The 22,683-nt window shown below is 47.7% G+C and overlaps 1 protein-coding gene across 1 annotated transcript in view; it reads left to right on the forward strand.

The window, feature by feature from the left end:
• LOC126524719 (uncharacterized) overlaps window positions 1-22,683 on the forward strand; it is a 451,239-nt gene that overhangs the window by 151,722 nt on the left and 276,834 nt on the right. Inside the window, exons 7-8 of the mRNA XM_055067253.2 lie at window positions 11,345-11,553; window positions 14,885-15,049. Coding sequence (XP_054923228.2) covers window positions 11,345-11,553; window positions 14,885-15,049 — 374 coding nt within the window. The remainder of the gene's footprint in view (window positions 1-11,344; window positions 11,554-14,884; window positions 15,050-22,683) is intronic.

Below are 22,683 nucleotides of genomic sequence, written 5' to 3' on the forward strand. Positions count from 1 at the left end.
ACACATGACATGCAATTTAGGCGATATGTATATTTTAGCGCTTAGGTTGTAACACATTCTGGTGTTTTTTTCTTATCTCAATTACACAATACATTATTTTGTTTACCGTGTTATTTCCCAGACTCGGGAAATTATATTTACAGAGTCATAGTCAATCGGTATCATTTTTCATTAATGTATGTATTTCTGTAATTCGCACTACTCATCTTTTATTTCAATTTTATTTGAGTGATAAGTTTTCCTCCGTACTGCACAAGTAACAATAATTGGATGTGATGTCCCCAATGTATTCCATATTATGTACCACAGTGCTGAAGGCCAATAGGAGCGGGAGCCATTTATCAGGCATTCGTAGCCTTTGGCTCCGGCTCCCGTTTCTGTAATAGACACAAATTAACCTTCACCCTCACCTTAATGCCTTCAGCTGGTTTAACGACAGCGCGTATTCGGGCGGAAGTCTGCTCAGGGTGACAGCGTTCAGCATCGTTCTTTTTTCTTTATTGCCGGCTTTGACAGAAACAAACAATACACAAAAGATAAAACATGTCAGCAAGAATTTTGCTGGTATGACATATTAAATTTTTTTCAATGCTGCAAGTTCATCTAGCATGTCAAACCATGTTGGCTGTTCAGGGAGTGCCCAATGGACATCCCTGAACCGTACTACAGATTCAATGAAGTGATCACGTGTAGGTCGCGAATTTACATCAGCATCGTTGAACTGCGTTCTAGGTTTCCACAAACTGTGGAGGCCCAGGAGCATTATAGCTTCATATGGAAACGCCTCCGTTTCTACCGGTAAGAATCTTATTTCATGTGAACCTAAAGGTAACTCTTTCTTTAAAGTCCTTTGTAGCACATCCCAGAAAAAGATGGGATCCCAGCAATCTAGAAACGCATGCTCTATCGTTTAAGGCTTCTTGCAGAAGACGCAGCTAGTGGACCACGGGACAAAAATACCCTTGTTATGCATCCATGTTTTACCTGATAATGTGTTAGTGTGTAGTTTAAAGAAGAAAGTTTTTACCGAAGGGTGTACTGACATTCTTTTAACCCTTGTGAGGATATTTCCTGGGCCTCCACAGTTTGACATACGGTAAATCGGTACAGGGAGCATAGCGTCAATTAGGTCCTTATACAGTTTTTTCCCAGTAAAATTGGTGAGATACTGCACTGAAAACTGCACATGCAACATTCTGTACGCAAGCACGACTTCTCGCAGGTAACCTTTAATGGTACCATGCATTGCTTCACACGAGCGTACAACACATTCTGGAAGGTGACGATATAAAAGCACTTGCATGACCGTGCGAAGGAACACATAATTTTGATCGCGAAGATACATAAAGCGCGACACAACTTGTCACACAAATAAATGTGCCTAGCCAAGGCCCCCTTCCTTCACTGGCAAGAACAAGTTTGTGCGGCTGCTTCTTTCCCAAGTCGATTCCCATATGAAAACGGCGAAGACAGGCTCGATTTTTTAGATGTTGAGCCGCGAAGCACACAGTACGTTCATGACATACGATATATTGGACGCAAGAAATAGGTTACACACTGTGGTGCGCGACAGCATCGATAGCTGTCGCCCTTGCCACGTGTAAGCCTTTTCCTTTGCTCTCGCCACTTGTTCATTCCAGTACGGCTTAAGGTGGCGATAAGAGTCGAGAGGCACGCCTAGGTAGGTTGTTGCAGTGGTTGACCACCGAACTCGAGCGAAGTAGTCGAAGGTAACTTTTAATGGTACCATGCATTGCTTCACACGAGCGTACAACACATTCTGGAAGGTGACGATGTAAAAGCACTTGCATGACCGTGCGAAGGAACCCATAATTCTGGTCGCGAAGATACATAAAGCGCGACACAACTTCTCACACAAATAAATGTGCCTAGCCAAGGCCCCCTTCCTTCACTGACAAGAACAAGTTTGTGCGGCTGCTTCTTTCCCAAGTCGATTCCCATATGAAAACGGTGAAGACAGGCTGGATTTTTTAGATGTTGAGCCGCGAAGCACACAGTACGTTCATGACATACCATATATTGGACGCAAGAAATAGCTTACACACTGTGGTGCGCGACAGCATCGATAGCTGTCGCCCTTGCCACGTGTTAGCCTTTTTCCTTTGCTCTCGCCACTTGTTCATTCCAGTACGGCTTAAGGTGGCGATAAGAGTCGAGAGGCACGCCTAGGTAGGTTGTTGCAGTGGTTGACCACCGAGCTCGAGCGAAGTAGTCTGGCGTTTCTTCCCATTCACCATGCCAAACTCATAACTCTTCTCCCAGTTTATTTGCGCCCCGGTGCACTTGCAGAAGGTTTCAACTACCGCCACGGCCTCACAAATGCTATATCTATTTGAACAGAATATGGCGAGGTCATCGGCATACGCCAATATTTTCACCTGTGTTCACTGTAACCTGAAGCCAGTTATCCGTTCATTGTTTTGGATGGCCTTGCACAAAGGCTCAAGGCAAGCCGCGAATAGCAGGGGCGAGAGCGGACATCCCTGCCTCACAGAAGATAACACTTGCACGCTGCCTGTCAGGTCCCCGTTTACAATGACCCGAGTTGAGCAGTTAGCATACGCAATCCTGACACCGTCTGTTATTACGCTTCCTACGCTGGAATGCTCTAATATGGTGAAGAGAACATCGTGGCAAACACGGTCTAAGGCTTTAGCGAGATCTAGTTGCATCATAGCCACTCGCTCGCCAAATACATCACAACATTCTAGCACACTTCGAGCTACGTGTATGTCCGTGGCGATGTTTCTACCCTTTATACCAGAGGTCTGATGCGTGCCAACCAGCCTTGTTATCACGACCTGCAATCCTTTGCCCAACACCTTCATAATGTTATAGTCGACGTTCGTAAGGCTTATCGGGTGATGAGACCCCACCAACTGAAGTTTCTCAGGTGCCTCAGTCTTTGGGATGAGAACGATGTGCGAAGTTGTGAAGGACAGTGGTATATGTTTTTGTTGATACAATTCGTTGATAACTTTGAGTAGAATCTGGATTATAATTGTTTTGATGTTTTATAAAATGCTACTCCAAGGCCCTCAGGGCCGGGTGCCTTGCCGACAGGTAGTGCATTTATTACATCCTCTATTTCTTCCACAGAAATTGGCTGTTCCAGACGCGTTGTTTCTTCTTGATCCAGTTTTGGCACTAACGACAGAAATTCCGCTTTAAAGCCCCCTATAATGGAGCGGGGTTGACCGAGCAATTCTTTGAAATGATCAGCGACAACGCGTTTGATTACACTGCTGTACGCCGAAACGTCATTCCCGCTTCTTATTTGCTGTATTTCCTTAAGCAAGCGTATTGTTTTTTGTCCGATAACGCACGTTTTGTGGGCGTTTCATTGGCCCACAGCTGCTCGGCCCGAGCACGAATAACCGCCGCTCTGTACTTTTCTGCATCAATTCTCTCCAACCGAATTTTTATGATTCTTAATTCGTTGGTGCAATTACCTGGTTGGGATCATTCTATACCCGTAAAAAATTCAAGTTGCTCACGAAGCAGTGTTTCGTTTCGTCTTCATACCGCAATGTGTTACTTCTTTCGATGGCTTTCATTTTTACTACTTGCTTAAACTACTCCCACTCTACACCAATACTTAAAGATTGCACTGCGAGTAGCTTCTTTAGCTTCTCATCTACATCCTTAATGAAACCCTGATCCTTCATCAATTTCGCATTAAGTTTCCAAAGTTCCCACTTGAAGTACCTTTTGCTTTCTTTTTTAACAAAGGTTGCAATGACTAGACAGTGGTCACTGAAGGACACTGGTGTAACCTCGTAGGATGTGCATAGTGGCACAAGTTCAAGCGACACGTGCAGCCTGTCCAATCGTGCATGGATATCGCCTTGAAGTTGTGGGAATTGCGGACGCGTACTATTAGTGACAACACTTCCGATATCTTCTAAGTTGTGGTCGTGTACTACAACGCTCAAGACCTCCGCACTCTTATCTCGCACTGGTAAACATTTTACACGGTCTACCGAACGACAAACAGAATTGAATTCACCCAACAAAACTTGTCCTATTGAGTACAGTAGCCGGTATCGGTAGGCCCCCAGGTGGAGCACCCAGCGTTATGCCCGTGTGGCGACCATTGTGGGGGTGTGCTTATCTGATCTCAGCAGGCCGAGCAACGGCTGGTGGTCAATTACGAAGGGAAATTCCCGACTTAGAAGGTAGTCACGGAGTTTCGTAACGCTGAATGCCAGTGCCGGTGCCTCTCGCTCGAGGTGTGAATAATCGCCTTTTGCCTGCGTTAATGTTCGCAAGCGGAAACAGGTGGGCCTGTGAACCTTACCGGACATGCGAAACAATACAGCTCGCACACCGTACGGAGACGCGTCACATTCAAGTTTAGGTTCCTCCGAAAGGTCGAAATGAACGAGAACATTGGCTAGTTTCAGTGTTTGCATGGCAAGATTAAACGCGAGCTCTACAGGCTGTTTCCATCGCCAACGTGCATTCTTTTCAATCAGCTGATACAATGGACAAAATGTGGTTGACATGTTGGTCAGAAACCTTGTGTAAAAAGTAATCATTCCCAAAAACGCACGTAGCTCGCGGACATCATAGGGGATCGGTGCCTGCATGATAGCGTCGTTTTTTTTTTCCTTTTGGATCAATTCCGGTACGATCGATGCGATGTCCGAGATAAGTTATTGTTTGGCTGTGCAAGTTGCATTTATGGAACGTTCACTTTACACCGTGCTCTCAGAAGCTCTCTGAAGGCCAGAATACATGGAGCGAAAATGCGGCGAATAGTCGGCGTTCGACGCCCGGCGGCGTACGCGCGACGTGCGGCGGCGGAGAAAACGTCGTTCGCCGCCGATCTAGCTGGCGCAGAAAAGTTGGTCGGGCGTCGACGATACCGGAAGCGGCAAACGAGCGGCGCCCCAAAGCGAGCCAATCAGGTCTCACTATCCGCCCCGACTTCTGACTAGGCTTCCCCGCTTGTCTGTGTATCCCGATCCCGCTCTATTGTTGACGTCGGTCTCCCGCTATTCGTATTCATTACATCCAAAGCGGCGCGGCTGGAATTTACCGAAAAGTTAATTTCGGCTGTTCAGAAGCGTGCCGCGCGTGCGTTGAGCCACAGAACAGAGCCGCGGAGTTGGAGGAGCCGAATGTTGTTTACCCGCCCAGTGTTGCCACAACGCATAGCATCGCCGCTTTCTTTAAACTATATCGGCACATGAATGTCTCAAACACATAAGAAACACTAGAAATCATTTCTGAAAAAAATTTTACGCATTTTAGAGTGTTCCGCAATTCAAAAGCGATAATAGTTGTCGTTAAAGTTTTTTTTTTGTGTAATGGTGTTTCACTACAGCGCATTTGCTTCATCTAGCCGCACTGATAACAGCGCAGGGGCTCGCCGGCGGCGGCCGCCGTGCCTTCGCTCCATGTAGCGCAGCCCGACGAACATACGGCGTCGCGCCGCGGCAGATTTTCTGCCGCCTGAATTTTGTCGGGAAAGTTCGCTCCATGTATTCTGTCGTTAAGACGTTTTTCAGCTTTTCGCTGCCATCGCTTGCTCTTCTTGTAGTGAGCACATCGTCAAGATAAGACTCTGCTCCTGGAAGGTCGGACAAGACCTCATCTACTTTTCTTTGGAATGTCGCGGCCGGGGTGGCTATTCCGAAAGGAAGTCGATTATAGCAATATATTCCTTTCGGCGTATCAATGACACAAACCTTCTTTGCGTTATCGTTGCGTTGCGTTACCTGGTCTGCAACGTCAAGTGACACTCGCTCGCGTAGTGCTGGGTATGGCCTTACGGAACTTGGGCACGGTGCCCTGCTTCAGGTGGAGGCTGGCTGAAGGGCCTTTGATTACGCCCACTTCCTCGGAAAAGGCTTTCGTGGTAGTCTTCGTTGAATATACTGTTAACACTGGATTCGCTTGGTCCTTTCCTCAACGCGGAGTCATCTGCAACACGAACCAACGGAGTATTTGCGCCGTCGAGCAGCCGGAATAAATCGCGACCACATAGGCTTGGTCCCTCACAGTCCAACACAGTTAGCGCAGACTCCACTGTCACGCCTTTATGAAAACCCTTGAGCGCCAGCTGCCCAAGTACTGGAAGGCGTCATGTGTAGCCGGCTAATTTTAGCCTGGATGCTTTCAGTTTCGGCCATTGGTCGCGGTGCGCTTTGTACAGTTGACGCGGGATCACACAAACGCGCGACCTGGTATCGACTTCCAAGGTCAGCTGCACACCGCATCAAGTGAATGTTCGGCGAATCGGTGGTCCCAGAAAGCTTTTACGTTCTGATACCAAATGTGCGTTACTTCGTGCTCCTCGTCTGCTGAGGTTTCCTTCCGCAAGAATGTTTGTGCCGTCCTTGCCGTGCCTTGTTCACGAGCTCCGCGGCTTCCACATTTCCTTGCAAGATGACCAAGTCGTCCACAGCGGTAACAGCGAGCGTTAGACCAGGCGTAACAGGTCACATTGTGTTTCGTACTACCGCACCTTGCACATTCTTGACGTGGGATATCCCTCCTCTCACTTTTAGTGTTTTTTTCGGCACACGCCTGCACTTTTAACACGGGTGTCGTTGCCGATCCGATCACGTTTTTTACATTACTATCCGCCGCCTCACTGGCAAGGGCTATCACTTCAGCGTCTTCAAGCGTTAATTCCCGTTTTCCAGTAGCTGCTTCTGCAGTGCCACAGAGCGGATAACACACACAATGCGATCTCGTCGCAGGCGACCCAAACCACTGCCAAAATTGCAATTGTCAGCAATTTGGCGAATGTGAACTACGAATTCATTAATCGGCTCACCCTGCATTTGAAAACGAGTGAAAAACTTGTAGCTTTCGGTGATTTTGTGTCCCTTGGGACTGTTGTGATCCCACAAAACTTGGACGACTTCATCAGACGTCAACGCATTTGGCTTGCATGGAGCCACCTTCCCTGCCAGCACTTGCATCGTATGCGTATTTAACGCGAAAACCAGTAATGCTATTTTCTTAGCTGAGTCTTCAATCGCATCCGCTTCAAAGTATGCTTCTACTTCTATGAGGTACGACTTCCACTTTGCATTCCTTGAAGCGCGCAAGAAGATGGTGAGCCATGAAGGCCTTGATTACTTGGTTTTGCGTGAGATTATGTTCAGGGTCGACTTTCACTAAATGGGCGGTGCCATGTCATGCCCGCAGTAACGCTGAACCGACGAAGCGACAAAGTACTCAGTAGAACAAAATGAACCTTTGTCGAAAGGTGTAGCGTGTATTCATACGTATTATTAGAAGGTGCTCGTGAACGGTGCCTCGTCAAGCTTTGCTGTATATAGATTACAGGAGCACACGTTGGATTTAGTTCATTTATATTGAAAGTGTACGGTCTCATGTGAGATAATGTGCTTATATTGAAAAGCCGGACGGAAATGAAATTAGCTGGAAATTTGCGCAAGTCCGTGCCTCTGTCCTCTCGTCCGTGTCAGTTTTCTCCTCTTTAAGCTTTATCTTCCATCTATCCCAACGATATTTTACAAAGCTCTGTCCAGTGAGAAAATTACACCGTCTAAACGAAAAGGCGTTTAAACGACTCATTCCGGGCGCACATGATACACATTAGAAGAACGCACCCACTGGGCTTCGGGTGAGAGGCATCGTTTCCTGAACAAATATTTTTGGCAAGAGTTGCAATGAGAAAGCAGTCTTATTACTAGAAGTGGTGCAGGTAAACCACACAGAAGGCTTATACTTTGTGAGGGGGCCTTCTGTTTGTTTGTAAGCGAAATAAAACTGATTCCTCGAAGCGTATATTCATAGTACAATCTTTCTTCTGTTTTCTTTAATGAAATAGCGCATGCACGAATTGTGTATCTATATTTAAGGATGACGTTGCGTAATAAACATTTAGGATGACTGTTTGTGCCTGTGACGCCGACGCACTCTCGCCACATTCCGATTGACCGTCACTTCGGGTGACGGCCACTCGCGGGTCATAGGCGCCTGTGCCTATGACCTGTTACGATATCTGTGCTGCTTACTGTGTGCAGCACCACAGGCCTAGCGAGCTTGCTATTGCTGTCATTGCTTGGCCCTTCGAGCGGAACTGCCCATTTATGGACTTGCATTTGTGAATGGGCAAGGAAGCTGCCCTTTATTCGTGGACTACACGTGTCACTTTTCCGCTATCACTACTGTATGACCTCAGTATAGTGCACGCCCACATCTTTGCTGTGCTCGATTTACAGAATCTGGCTTGAAATCAAGGCTAATCTCTACAACTATTATAGGTTATCTTTGATTGCGCCTTCGTCCACTGCGTTTGGTTGAGTATGTTGCACTTCACAAGATAGCGATGAGGCGGCCTAGAATGCTCGCTTTTAATCTATGGCCTGTCGCTTATTGTGTCCCAACATAAGAAGAAAAAAATATACTACTGCTTCCATTTTTGAAAAAAGCTGGAACGTACAGGCGCTCTCAGAATAATTCGGAACGCAACACACGCGGCCGCTCGCCGACGGAGCGCGCCCGTGGAAAAAGTAGTACCATGGTCTGCGCGTGCGCGGTCTCCCTAGCGAACAGGATTGGCTCCCTAGCGCATCTAGTTTGGGTTTCGTTGCTTCAAAACGGTAGCCCTAGGTGCCCCTTAACGTTTTATCAAAGGGGCTCGGCCGGTGGTGTCTGTGACAAGCTGTGTCTGCGCATGCACTCGCGTTGGAACGTAAGCGCTTGTGTCTGCGTGGTCGGGTGCTTGGGCGCCTTTGTTTTTCCTTTTTCATGTGGGCCGTATTTATCATTTGCTCAAAATATTTATGGTAGGTGACCGTGACTAGCGCTGACAAAGGGCGGCGTTTGCGTCTGATGCAACCGTGATGATATCGGCGGCTCGATTGATAAAGAGATACGAACATATTTAAACAATGACTGTTACGCGAATTCCGCCTTATTACAATCGAGGCAACATGCCGAAAAAAGTGTCGATGAATGTGCGGAGAAATATAATTAAGCTCAGTTCACAAGGTATACCTCAACGTGCGATATGCCGCCTCACAGGAAAGTCTATAAGTGCGGTCAACCGAATAATCCAAGCATACAGGGATGAAGATGGCTGACTCAAAGATGCAGCACGATCGGGATGACACCGATGCACGTTGCAAGAGTCCGACCTTGTGATTGTTGCTGCAGCCGTTGCCGATCCTTCTTAGAGCGCCCGGCAGATCAAGACAGCCCTCAACCTGCAAGCCAGTGAGGAAACAATTAGAAGGCGCATGCGAGAGGCTGGTCTTCGTGGATTTGTCGCGGCACAAAAGCCACACATTACGGAGTGCCAAAAACGCCGGCGCCTTGTGTTTGGCACGGCATATAAGCGCTGGACGACTGTGAAGAATGGAAGGAAGTCATATTCTCAGATGAATCGACATTTTCATCTAGATGGGATTAAGAGCGCTGGGTATGGAGACCATACAACTGCAGGTATTTTCCTTTTCATTCTGATCTGCTAAGCACAAATTCTTCGGACGCGCAAAAGGTCTTTCATCTGAAAAGACCATTATCTATTGCCTCCTTTTCGTGTAGATATGAGCCTGGGTATGTTTCCGAGATATACAACAGCGGCCACTCTGCTCTCAACGTTTGGGGAGCAATTAGCAAAGAGGGGCTCGGTCCGATAATTCGACTGTCCCCATTGTTCACAGCTGAAGTTTACAGCGAAATTCAGGACTTCCACCTATTGCCATACGCACTTGACGGGTCATTTAAAGATGGCTGCTACTTGTTCCAACAAGGCCTGAGCCGGTGCACATGGCCAGAGCTGCTGAAAAACTTCTTAAAAATGTGGTGTTCGCGTTCTTGACTTGCCTCCGAAAGGTGCAGACTCCAATGTTATGGAGAACGGGTGGGGCACGATGAAGGAAAGTTTATCCAAGCTGAATCTTGGAGGGGCAAGTGCCGACGAGCTCTGGCTCGCCATAACGCGCGAGTGGAAGGGCCTTGGTGAGAGGAGGGACTTCGTAGATGCGCTCTGCGAGTCAATTCCACGCTGCCTACAAGCTGCGCTTCGCGTGGACATCGCGAGATGTTGATAGCGGAACATGCCAACCGCTTTAGACGAAACAAAGTTACGTTTCGATTCTTCTTGTTTTCTGTGGAAAAAACGAAGCCAGTGTTCTTCCTGTTATTTATATTTACTATGTTCTCCTTACTATTTTTTTTTCATTCAGCTCACACAGCCTACCCTTGATTATCATTGTGTATTCCCTCTGAGCAAAAAAGAAAATGAGTATGAAAATGAATATCTACACCAACAAACGCCGACACGCGATCAATACGTAAGAATACTCGCTTCCAATGATCCAGATTCCGTGATTGATTGGCGCACAATATATGCGAACCACGTAATGTGGTGCGCCAATAAATGACTGGAGTCGTGAAGAGTTCATTAAAGTGCCCTTTGAATGGATGGATGCATGGATAAAACTTTATTGGATCTATTTAAATGTATTTGGGCCCCTAGACGTCCGGGAGCCCCCTGGCGGACATCTCTAGGCGAGCACAGTCCACCAGCCAGAGCTAGTCATGCGAGCAAGTGGCCCGAAGAGCGGCCTCCTACGAGGAAAAGGAATTAGGTGACCTCCTGTGCATGAAAGTGGCCTTGAGAAACGTGCCGCGTTATTTCATTTTGTAAACTCTTTTATTGCCACTATCGCAGACACACCCGTTAAGAGGGGTTATGTATAAGTGGAAATTATCCTCGTTTTACGAAGCTATTAGTACCACGGATTGGGAGATAATTTAATAAGAACTAATACTTCGCAGGACAGGCTAACACGGTTGAAAAAATAGGGCAGCGAGGTCGTTGTAGCCAAGCCGCCTCACTAGCACGTAATCACGCAAAGCATTGCTATTATCGCCCACACGGGATGCAGACCATGGCGAGAATACGCTGCACGGCATCCACAAGCCTTTATTTATAGATGATGGTGCATGCTGCGCTACAGACATTCATTCGCCCAGCCCCCCCTGAACAATGCTAAAGGGCACCTAGCGCTACCTTTTTGGAGCAAGACAGCGCCAATCTAGATGCACTAGGGAGCGAAACTTGCTCGCTAGGGAGACCGCGCATGCGCAGATCTTGCCTGTATTTATCCGCCGGCGCGCTCCGCCGACGAGCAGCTGCGTGTCCTGCGTTCCGAATTATTCTAGGGGCACCTGTACAAACAAGCGCCTTTGGCTTAAAAATACCTATGTCGCGCATTCTAAGGCTGACTTTTGAAATGATCAATTTCTTTGAAAGAGGAGCGTACCAGTTTTTATCAGGCAATTTTTCCAGTTTTCGCGTCAATGTTTTTATTATTTTTTTTAGGGATGAAGACTGCAACGCAATTCAAGGAAAGTCTCCAAGCTGCTTGGGGTCAAAACTGGGCAGCGAAACCTGGGATGATACCGAATTCCGAAGGAGGTCAAGTTATTGACATGTTAAAAAGCTTTCACGATGATCTGCATTTTTTCCCACTTGGCGATCAATACTACACTGCGAAAACTGCCGGGGGTACACAGAGCGACATTCTTACGGTAACTAAACTGCTACTATAGCAACCTATTGAAAATTAGCTGCATGATTCTTCTGCTGTTCTTGCTGAGCGCTATGCGAAAAATTTTTCTCAAGGTTGTTTTTGTTATTTACTTTGGTGAAAGTCTAAGGCTCCACCCTGCTTGGTGCCCTGTAGGATCCTCTAAGTTTGCCAGCCAACACATTGCGTGATGGTAACTCAGGATCAGCTTCGCTTCAGCCAGCGTTGGCCCACGGAAGCTGTGCAGCAAAGCACAATACTGGTTCTTTAAACAAAAAAGGTTGCTGGACTTCTTATTTGGCTTACTGTCAGTTGCATCAGCCATGCGTAAAAGTAGAGGTTCGACACACATAGCGAAGCACTTCGTAGCGCTACTTTAGCTGCTGAAGGGGGAGAAGTGGAGAGAGGAGTAAGGTGTAGCTTGCTGATAATTACGCTTTGTTATATGACTAGCTTTACCATAGCTTATAGAGCACCGCTACAGGTAAGTGAACTAATGCGAAGTTTGTTTGCCGAACAGCCAGGATATTGCCGAAATGAAGCTGCATTATTGTACTATTATTCTAAAAACACATGGTTAGGCTAGTTGGTGCATAACTAAAAGCTACATAACTACATGACCTAGAAGCTACAAATTTGATGGCAGTGCAGTCAGGTACACTATATCTACTTTTAACAATTCGCCTATGCATCAGCGACGACGTACCGACAATAGCGTTGTCAAAATCGACAACATAACTGGAAAGTCAAAAAGCTATTCTGCTCATTATACAACATACGTCTGACTCACACGTGCGTAACTTTTATCTTTTATGTGAAACGCTTCCAAAAGCTCACGGGCAGTTTTGTCTTCACTTTTCCCAGGATCGTAACAATATGAAATCTGCGTTCATTGTAGCCATTCGTTCTCTCATCAAATAATTCATGACACTATGTCACTGTGTGTGCCGTCTTTGACGGCTACCACCACTTGATCAAACTTACACCGCTGTATTACTTTCTGTTAATGTTACGTCAAAGATTTTATTTCCGTCGCTTGTTGCGCCTTCCTCAAATTCTTCTCATACTTCTTAACCTTAAACGTCCTGCCCTATATAAACACTAAAATGCAATGATTGTGGCCGTTTAGGATACCGCATAACGGTAACTTGCCTAAGCGCTGATATTTCTACATCCTACCTGATACTGTTGTGCAGGTTCTCGCTAGTCTTTGTTGGGCTATTTCGTGCGTATCTATATGTCAGCGTTATTTTCATCGGGAAGACAGCAAAAAAAAGTGGAGGGAGATCGCTGCAGTAATTTTTTTCATGAGCATTGCCAGTCATTTCATATTGCCGGCCGTATAGGCACCCACCCAGGGTAACCTTTTGTAATTTTTATTCGAGTCCCCTGGGGGTTACTGCTCTGGATGTACGTACACTTGCACAGGTTATAGAAAGGTTGACTGTCATCAATAATTATTTTCTTGCCGGGGTATTCGATATTTGCTCCCCCAAGTAAAGAACTACCTAACAAATAAACTGCAAAACAAATCTTTCTTAGGACAAGGTGACATCGATATCAATGAACTCTCAAAGCTGATATACAAGAGATAAGAGATATTTGAAACTTTATTCTTTGGAATATAGAAGAAACAGATAAATAATAAGGCAGAATGATGTCTGTGAGAAGAAACCCTGGTACGGGAAATGGCAAAATTTTGCAGTGAAAGGGAAACAGGCTGGTGTGATAAGCAGTTTCTTTGGTAAAGTAAGGGCCTCAGAGGCGTTCTATATTGATTTGTACAGCACCCATAGCGAGTACCTAACTTTACATACATACATGGCTTTATTGTGTGCAAGTATGGTGACGTATATGACACAGCCGTATGTAAAGGACAGGTCAATAAACACGGACATAGATTGAGACAAATGGTAGATTGCCATGAAGTTAAGAAGCCAAACCTTGGCAAAACGGTGTTTAATAATGTATGACAATGGGAGCGGGCGTACGACGATGCACTTCGTCGTTCTCGTTAATGTGGCCGGCGGCTGCAAGTGCCAGCCTACCTCGCGTCATTTCTTGCCTCTCAAAAGCGACCGTCCCAGTCGACTGGTTGAAATTTAGCGTGTCAAGTGATACCAAAGTTCTAATAGCAAATGTGGTTTCAGACATCGAATAATTACCACAACACTGCGCAGAACGACGAAGGATTTCAACGGTGCACTTCACTTGTGCGTCTATTACAGCTTCATCCGTACTGCATGTACAGCTTCAGAACGGGGACATCGTCGGCGCAAGCGAGGATCAGCAGTTTAGGGCAAGATGACGCAATTCAAAATGGCTAAAGCTGCACACAGCCTCGTAAGGGCCACAGTATCGTCGCGATAATTGGTGGCAGGACAAGTTTGCACAGATGTACGTAGTCGCTGAGGTCGTGCTCGACATTCTGTCGGCCCTGATTGTAACGATGGGCGTCGGTTCTGTGATGGCAGCGGATGAGGTACCGAGAAAGCTGGCGAGTTTCCTCGGAATTCTGGATGAAGTTAAAGTGCTGTCGGTTGTCGCGGTGCCATCGTCTACTGGGTGCATAGCGTCTAAAGGTATCATGGCGTGACGTTGACGAAAACGATCACAATCTATGTTTACGCCATCTCGAACCAAAGTCGGTTTTGCCTTCTAAGTACTCAGCAAGGCTTCTTAGCTCCGTATCTGCTCGCTGCGGCTGAAGTCGACAGCGCTTACAGTGCTAAGAAAGATGCCGTCGTGTTGGTCGTTTTGTGCTGGCGCGTCGACGGGAGCGCGAGATAGGGTGCTGGAATCAGAATATTTCTGTCCGGCATTTTATACCACAGTGACGTGAAATTCAAGCAGTCTAGAATAATAGTACAATAATGCAGCTTCATTTCGGCAATATCCTGGCTGTTCTGCAAACAAACTTCGCATTAGTTCAGTTACCTGTAGCGGTGTTCTATAAGCTCTAGTAAAGCTAGTCATATAACAAAGCGTAATTATCCGCAAGCTACACCTTACTCCTCTCTCCACTTCTCCCCCTTCAGCAGCTAAAGTAGCGCTACCAAGTGCTTCGCTATGTGTGTCAAACCTCTACTTTTACGCATGGCTGATGCAACTGACAGTAAGCCAAATAAGAAGTCCAGCAACCTTCTTGTTTAAAGAACCAGTACTGTGCTTTGCTGCACAGCTTCCGTGGGCCAACACTGGCTGAAGCGAAGCTGATGTAAGGGCTTGTAGCCTGCTAGCATATAGTACTTCAGTAGCATATAGGCATTGAGTGTGCTAAAACTACAGAATCCCCGTGGGAATGGACACTCACCACTGGTGCTTTTTTATAGGTTTTCCCTCCGCGATTCTTGGCCCGGGCAATGGACATAGGCAACCCGAAATATCTTGAAGCTGTGTCAACTGGCTTTAGGCAGATGGTTACTCATATACTACCTCAATCTTGCTGCCCTGACGACGGCAGCCTGCTACACAAATTTGAAGTAGACTTAATGAAGGTAAGTGCGCTTGTTATTTTTTTCCTATATAGAATGGCAATGAATATAAGGGAATAAAGAACCGGGCCTAAGTGAAGGTTGTATTATATTAGTCGTATGCAGTATACTGGATGTGAGCGCGCAAGAACCCCCAATAGATCAACTGCTTCCTCACTAAATGGCGTTTGGCTACTTGTTGCTGACATGAAGCGCCCTGCATTTCCGTATTAATGCCCGATCTCCAGACATGGAACTGTACCCGTTAGGTGCTCTTCAGTGATCGCAGAAATGTTCGCGAGTGCTGTACTTCAATGGTAAGTGCTGGACCTCCGCATTATTTTAGTGCTGCATTGAGTAAAGTTTTGGGCTTTACGTGAAAAAGAATCGCGTGTGCCCGGGATGTCGCAGAATGCCCACCTACACGTCTTTGTTCTTTCATGGCCGCGCTCAAACGAAGAAGCCAACGCTCGCGGTGGCTTTCAAGGACGCCCCTGGTTGTTTCTAGGAGAAACGATATTTGCACAATCTAGCTTTTCGTAATGTAATGTAAATAGTGCAAAATTTATTATAGTGCATGCTGTGCAGGATGTTCATTTAGTTGCTCCAAATTTTCAACGATTGCCTATGGCAGAGAGCACAATTCTAACCCTTAATCTAAATTGCTCGATGAGGCGGCCATTATTTCTACGAGAAATCGAAATCTTCAGTTAGCGCAATTACGCTTAATAACTTACAATATAAAGTTAATTGATGTAATTACAATAATTGTGTATATATTTATAAACCATGAGCCAGATATTCCTGACTGGGCAACGTTCACGCAACAGCTTCGGCAGATTTTCGATGCCCCAGCTGTTCGCGCTGAGGCCGCGAAGAAGCAGCTCGGTGAGCGCATCCAATACGCTGCGGAATCGTACACTTCATGCATTGAGGATGTTCTTGCATCGTGCAAGTGTGTGAACGCCACGATGTCCCAGAGCGACCGAATAACCCACAGTAACAAAGGCATGAACACCATCGCCTTTAAGGCCCTTGCTATGCGAAATCCTCCTACCATGCAGGATGTCATAACTATTTGTCAGCGACTTGAGTAGCTTCAGTCTCTTTGGCAATGCCATGATACCTCCGACATTCGTCTCCCTTATACTATGGACTTGCTCACGCTTATCCGCGACATCATCCGGGAAGAGCTTCACGGGCCGGTGCTCTTCTTGCGCTCTACAAAGCGCCGTCCCTTCTCCATCGACCGGCCTGCGCGACATCATTCGGCAAGAGTCCGCATCCCGTCAACCGTGCTTCGACGGCCCCTGCACTATACCATGGTACCAACGTATGCTGGCGTTGCGGCGCTCTCTCCAGCCATTGTCGCCCCTCTGCCCACACCAGCCGACAACTCCCCAGTGGCCTCGTTGTCACAGCCAGTGCGTGTACGGCGTCACTACTCTGCTCCGCGTCCTGCCAGACCCAATTGCTACTACAGTGGCAGTCGAGGGCACATCTCGAAGGGCACATTTGTCGAAGGCACATTTTGTCGAAGGCATCAACATGATGATCAACGTGGCTACGCTCTAGAGAACGTATTACCATCCATCCAGCATTGGGCTATGAGCGCACGTCTTACTGCTCTTCTTATCACCAATCACCTCCTTCTTCCTACCCAACCGGTATGCCAGTGGATTCTTGTGAATCTCACCGGAGGTCGCCGTCTCCACGTCGTCGTCCAGTGTCGCCGCTCAGACTCGCCTCTCATGCCACGAACGCCCTCTGGCAAAACTCTCCGATGCAGTTTTATGCGGGGAAACTGCGTCGACTGGACAGCCTACAATTCCTCCGGCGCGACCGTCCAACTTGTCTGTATTTGTAGAAGGTGTATACGTCGAAGCTCACGTTGATACAGGCGCTGCCATTTCGATTATTTGTGCTGACTTTTTTTCCTGCCTCTAAAAAGTGACCAGCCTTACTCCGGCCCTTCTCTTCGTGCAGCGACTAACTCTGTTATTCATTCAATCGCGCAGTGTTCATAGATAAAATTCGTCACCACGTTGTTTTTGCGGTGTTTCATGAGTGTACCCACGAACTCAATTTAGGGTGGGACTTCTTGTCTTCTGCGTCTGCTTCTATGTCTTGTCGTCAGTGCCTGGATGCTACCGGCTATTCTATTGCTAATGACGAAGAGCGCATTCGTCTCGTCACCTCTTCCGATCACGTTCTTTGGCAATCTAGAGAAGAGATCATAAGCGTCAACACCTGCAACATTGTGGATGGCGACGTACGTATTCTACGCTACGGCCTTACCCTATCTCGAGAGATTCTGATTCTGATTCTGATTAATCGCTTCTCTAAGGGGTCTGCATTGCTTACCACCTTAAACGAAATTCCCGAACCCGAACTGTTGCCTCGTGGATCAAATGTCACTTGCGCTGTTGACATTCATCCCGCTCAAATTGTCGCACTTTCAACAGTGCCACCAGAGTCAAGATCGCCGCCAACTAATGCTTCTTGCATACCATGGTCGGCAACCATGGGCCCTGACCTAACGCCTGCCCACAGTCATGATCTCCTCGCGCTACTGAACAAACACCGTTCCATGTTCGGCGTCAATTCGCTCGTCCTCTGTAAGACTACCGCCGCTACTCACAGCATACAGACTCATGGCTCCCGCATTGTTCAGCGGCGCCCATATCTCTTACTGAGCGCAAAATCACCGAGGAAAAAAATATCAGACATGCTAAGACAAAACATCATACGACCTTCGTGTCCCTGGTCCTCCTCAGTTCTAGTGCAGAAGAAAGACGGCTGTGAGCGTTTTTGCGTCGATTACCGCGCGATGAACAAAATCACGTGCAAAGATGTTTACCCCCTGCCACGGATCGACGATGTATTAGATACGCTCCACGGCGCCGAATATTTTTCTAGCCTTTACCCTAGATCAGGCTACTGGAAAATACCGATGTCCGAATCCGACAAATCCCTGATGGGCTCTACGAGTTCAATGTGATGCTTTTGGACACTGCATTGAACCTGCCACCTTCGAACAGATGATCAATAATGTCTTGCGTGGTTTGAAATGGAAAGCCTGTTTGTGCTACTTCGACGACATTGTAGTGTCTTCACCCACATTCTAACAAATTTTGCACCATCTTGATGATGTCCTTTTCTGCCTTGAAAACGCTGGCCTACAGCTCAACACAAAAAATACAGTTTCGCCAACAAGACCATCAATGTTTTTGGGCATTAAATGAGCAAAGAAGGTATTTGACCGGAGACTGAGAAGCTTGCTGCCGTCCTCGCATTTTGCGGTCCGTTGCGCCAAAAAGGCCCGCGCAGTTTTCTATGACTTGCTTCTTACTTCCGGCGCTTCGTACGCAACTTCGCTGCGGTTGCGTCCCCGCTCCGTTACGTCTTCGCCAGTAATGCGTCCTTCGTTTGGTCCACCCAATATGAACGTGCATTCCTGGCTTTGAAACATGCCCTGACGTTGGACCAAGTGTTGTGCCACTTCGATCCGACCGCGCCCACTACCCTTCACACTGACGCTAGCAGTCATGGTCTCGGCGCGATTCTACTGCAGCGTGACAACACCTTCCGCGAACGAGTGATTGCTTACGCTAGCCGTACACTAACCACTGAAGGGAATAATTACACAATAACTGAGCAGCAGTGCCGTGCTGTTTGGGCAGCGCGAAAATTTCGCGCGTATCTGCACGGCCGCCATTTTACAGCCATTACCGAACATAACGCACTGTGCTGGCTTTCATCGCTAAATAATTTATCGGGTCGCGTTGGTCGCTGGCTGCTTCCCCTACAGGAGTACGATTTCGATGTCACCTACTGGGCTGGCAATAAGCATCAAGACGCTAATGCTCTATCTCGCTATCCTCTGCCGAATCATGACTATTTGCCATCACCTCTTCGTACTATCGTATGTTCCGAGTCCTCTTCATGGGCTTTACCCATCACAACACTCGATTGCCTAAGACCTGACGGAACATCTGTCCTTGTGTCCCACTAACGTATCGACCGATAGTGCCGAACTATTCTTTAACGTATAGAAGGTTCTTCGTCAGCTCCAAGCGGCCAACTTTGTCGACAACTTAATCAATTCAAGCTGCACTATGGTGCTTTACATTGCTGCATTTATCACGTCGATGGCAACCACATGTGGCCCGTTAAAACCACGTTCTCACGATCATCTGACGCCCGCTGATCTAGGCTACCACAAGACTTACGACAGAATACGAAGTCGCTGCTTCGGGCCTGGCCTCTCCTCAGCCATTGCGACGTATGTTGCATCCTGCGTTTATTCTCAAAGTCGCAACCGACCGACAACAGCTCCTTGTGGCTCTTTACAACCTCTATCTTGTCCCGCTTCGCTTTTCGAAGACGGTCCTCTTTTCACGACCTTACATGGCAATCGTTGGATTGTAACGGCCGCAGACTAACACGCTACGCGGAGACAGCAACTTAAATATCGGGGGCTGCTGCTGAAGTCGCCGATTTCTTTCTACACATTTTCTCACCCCATGGCGCTCCGCGCATTCTTCTTAGCGACCGCTGCACTCTTCCTCACTTCTATCCTTAGCGATGTTATACGCGCATTTACCGACGTTCTTTACCGAGGTTCGCGCACAATCGTTACATCGCATTTTCATCTGCACAAATCATCATAAGAGCCACGACTTCTTTGTCGTCGAGCGCGGGATCGAGAATGAAGAAGTTTCTTAGAAATAGTGAAGGTTGCACCTCGTTCCCCAGGTCCTCCCATCGTTTCTACCTGAAGCTCCGCTCAGGTCGCCGCCTCAGCCAACCGTGTGGTGCAGTGTCCAAGACCCACCCTGTAGAGCTAACGCCGCCATCTCTGCCCAGTGTTCCTCCGTCGAAAAAATCAACAGCCGTCAACGTGACCCATAAGTATTCGCTGCCTTACGCGGTGAATAGGTCGAAGACTGGCTCGAGAACTACAATCGAGTCAACGACTGCAATAGTAGGGTAATTCTCATAAACTTCGCAACGTCGCTTTCTACCTCTCTGGCGTCGCTAAGGCTTTGTTCGTGAACCATTAGTCTGACTTCCCTGGCTGGAACACTTTCTCGCAGAGGTTTCCTGCTATGTTTGGCGTTTTTGTTGCGTTGAAATCGCGAAAAAGAGGTTCGACCAACGCGTTCAATTTTCTAGAGAGTCGGTGCGCATCTTACATTGAAGATATCCTCGGCATGTACGGACGTGTAAACTCCGTTATGTCCGAAAGCAGCTGCGTCCGTCCCATCAAGGGAATTAACACTATTGGTTTCAATGCCGTAGCTACACAGAACCCTAGCACCGTGCCAAATGGAATCGCCATGTGCCAGTGCCTTGAGGAACTGCGATCCCTACGCCTTTACACAGATACGTATGACGGTCGTCTCTCTCAGGCTACGGACCTGCGTACATGGATACGTGCCGTGATGCGTGAGGAACTCCATGCGCGATGCTCTTCCTTTGCTTCTTGCACTGTCACTTCCCCTTCTGCAACAGGCTTGCGTGCAATCATTAAAGTAGAGCTCGCCTCTAGTCCTCTTACGTTGTCTTCTGACGCAACCGACGCTCCTGCATTAACGACTTATGCGGACATTTCCGCGATGTCTCAATTTACGGCTACGCCTGGGACCACACCATCTACACACCCATCCGTGTCTTCATTATCGGCGCAGATTCGTGGTCAACCTTCCTACGCTGCTTGACGTCCTACTGGTCTTCTTTGTTATTACTGCTGGAACCGAGCACACATTTCCAGGTTTGGCAGACAGGGCCGACAGCAAAATACGCGGTTACGCTCTTCAAGAACGCTCCAATACCCGTGTACCTATGACTTACCAGCGGATGACATACCCACCTTCTTCGCACCATTCACCGTCTCCCCCATACGCAGCCGATGCGCCTTCCACCTACCACTCATCTCTGCGCCACTCGCCTTCCTCCCGCCATCGCTCAATGTCCCCAATTCGGCTCACCTCACAGACCTCCGCTCGAAAAACTCCACGCCGAAGTTTTAGGTTTGGAAACTGCATCGATCGGACTGCCCATTATTTCTTCAGAGCACCCATCGAATCTATTATTAGCCTTTGCGGAAGGTGATTGTGTAGAAGCTCTCATTGACACTGGTCCCGACTATGAAATGTGACCACGCCATACTGCGGTGTTCCTTTGCACGGTGCAAAAATGAAACAATTCACCTGATCGTGCAATGTAGAGTACGTGCCTCCGTCAATGGTACCCGTCATCACATACATAGTATTGGCGGTATTACGTGAGCGCCCTCTCACACTCATTTTGGGTTAGGATTTCTTGTCGTCCTCCTCTGCATTTATCAGTTCTCGCCAGCGCCTCCTATCTCTGACTGACCGCAGTCAGCAATGTAATTCTGAAGATGATGCACATAGTCGTTTTGTAACAGCCGCATATGATGTGCTTTGGCCATGCCGAGAACAAGTCATCGCCGTTCGTTCCCCCGAGATTGTAAACCTCGACATGTTCATTTACCGTTATGGGCGCATTTCTTCCATGGGAATTCTGATCCCTCCCACCCTGCTTTGTTTTACTGATGGGTGCGCATTGTTTATTTCATTGAATACTACTCGCGATCCCCAGTTCTTGCCGCATGGATGAACTATCCCATGCGCTGCTGATACTCAATCCGTTCTCCTCGTTTCCTTGAGTGTTGCACCGACGGAGTCAACTCTGGCTCCTCTCGACTCTTCTTGCTTTGTTCTGACAAGTTCCACCAGCCCAGACCTTTAACCTACTCAGACTGGAGATCTACTCGATTTGTTGAAAATATACGATGCCTTGTTCTACGTCCATTCAACCGTCTTCAGTAAGGCGCCTGTTGCCACTTATCCCATTTAGAGCAATGGCTCCCGCATCATTCACCGCCGTCCATATAGAGCGTCGCTTGTTATCGAAAAAAGGTCTGACATGCTTGAACGGAATATAATATGCTCTTCCTCAAATCCCTGGTCTTCTGCCGTGGTTCTTTTACAAAAGCAAGGAAGGATCAGTAAGCTTTTGCGTCGACTACCGCGCCCTCAACAAAATCGCACGCACAGACTTTTATACCCTGCCACGAATTGATGGTGGTGGTGGTGAAAAGCATGTATTGTGCTATATATATACAGGGAGGTGTTCGGGGAGGGATCTCTAGTTGGTCGCGCCCCTTGCAATACTGGGCGGAGTCTCTCATTCCGGGACCCCGTTAGTCGTGACCGCTACGCAGGTCCGCCGAACTAGGGCTTGTTGGGCCGATAGTTCCTGGCAGCCGAGTAGGGCCGCCTCCCAGTCCTCACGGGAAGGGGAAGGGGTGATGGGGGGAGAGAAAGATTTTGCCTGCATGCCCAAACCATGTGTAAGGTGTCAGCCAACTCCCCACAGAAACAGCAGCGGCCGTCAAAAGAAGGGTCAAAGTGCTTTAGAACCGCCGGGCACAGCAGGGTGTTTGTAAAGAGCCTAAGGAGAGTTCGTTCGTCAGCTTTACCCAGCCCCTTCATAGGAACCGGGTACCGGTGGTGTTCGGCACGATAGTGCTCATTAATGTCTTTAAAGAAAGAAGGGGGCTTTGATCTGGGTCAAGATCCTCCCAAGTGATGCCTGGTGCCCGGTAAATGAGTGCGCGGGCTGCC

This window comes from Dermacentor andersoni, chromosome 3 (genome assembly GCF_023375885.2).
Source record: "Dermacentor andersoni chromosome 3, qqDerAnde1_hic_scaffold, whole genome shotgun sequence".
In the NCBI taxonomy this organism is placed as follows: domain Eukaryota; kingdom Metazoa; phylum Arthropoda; class Arachnida; order Ixodida; family Ixodidae; genus Dermacentor; species Dermacentor andersoni.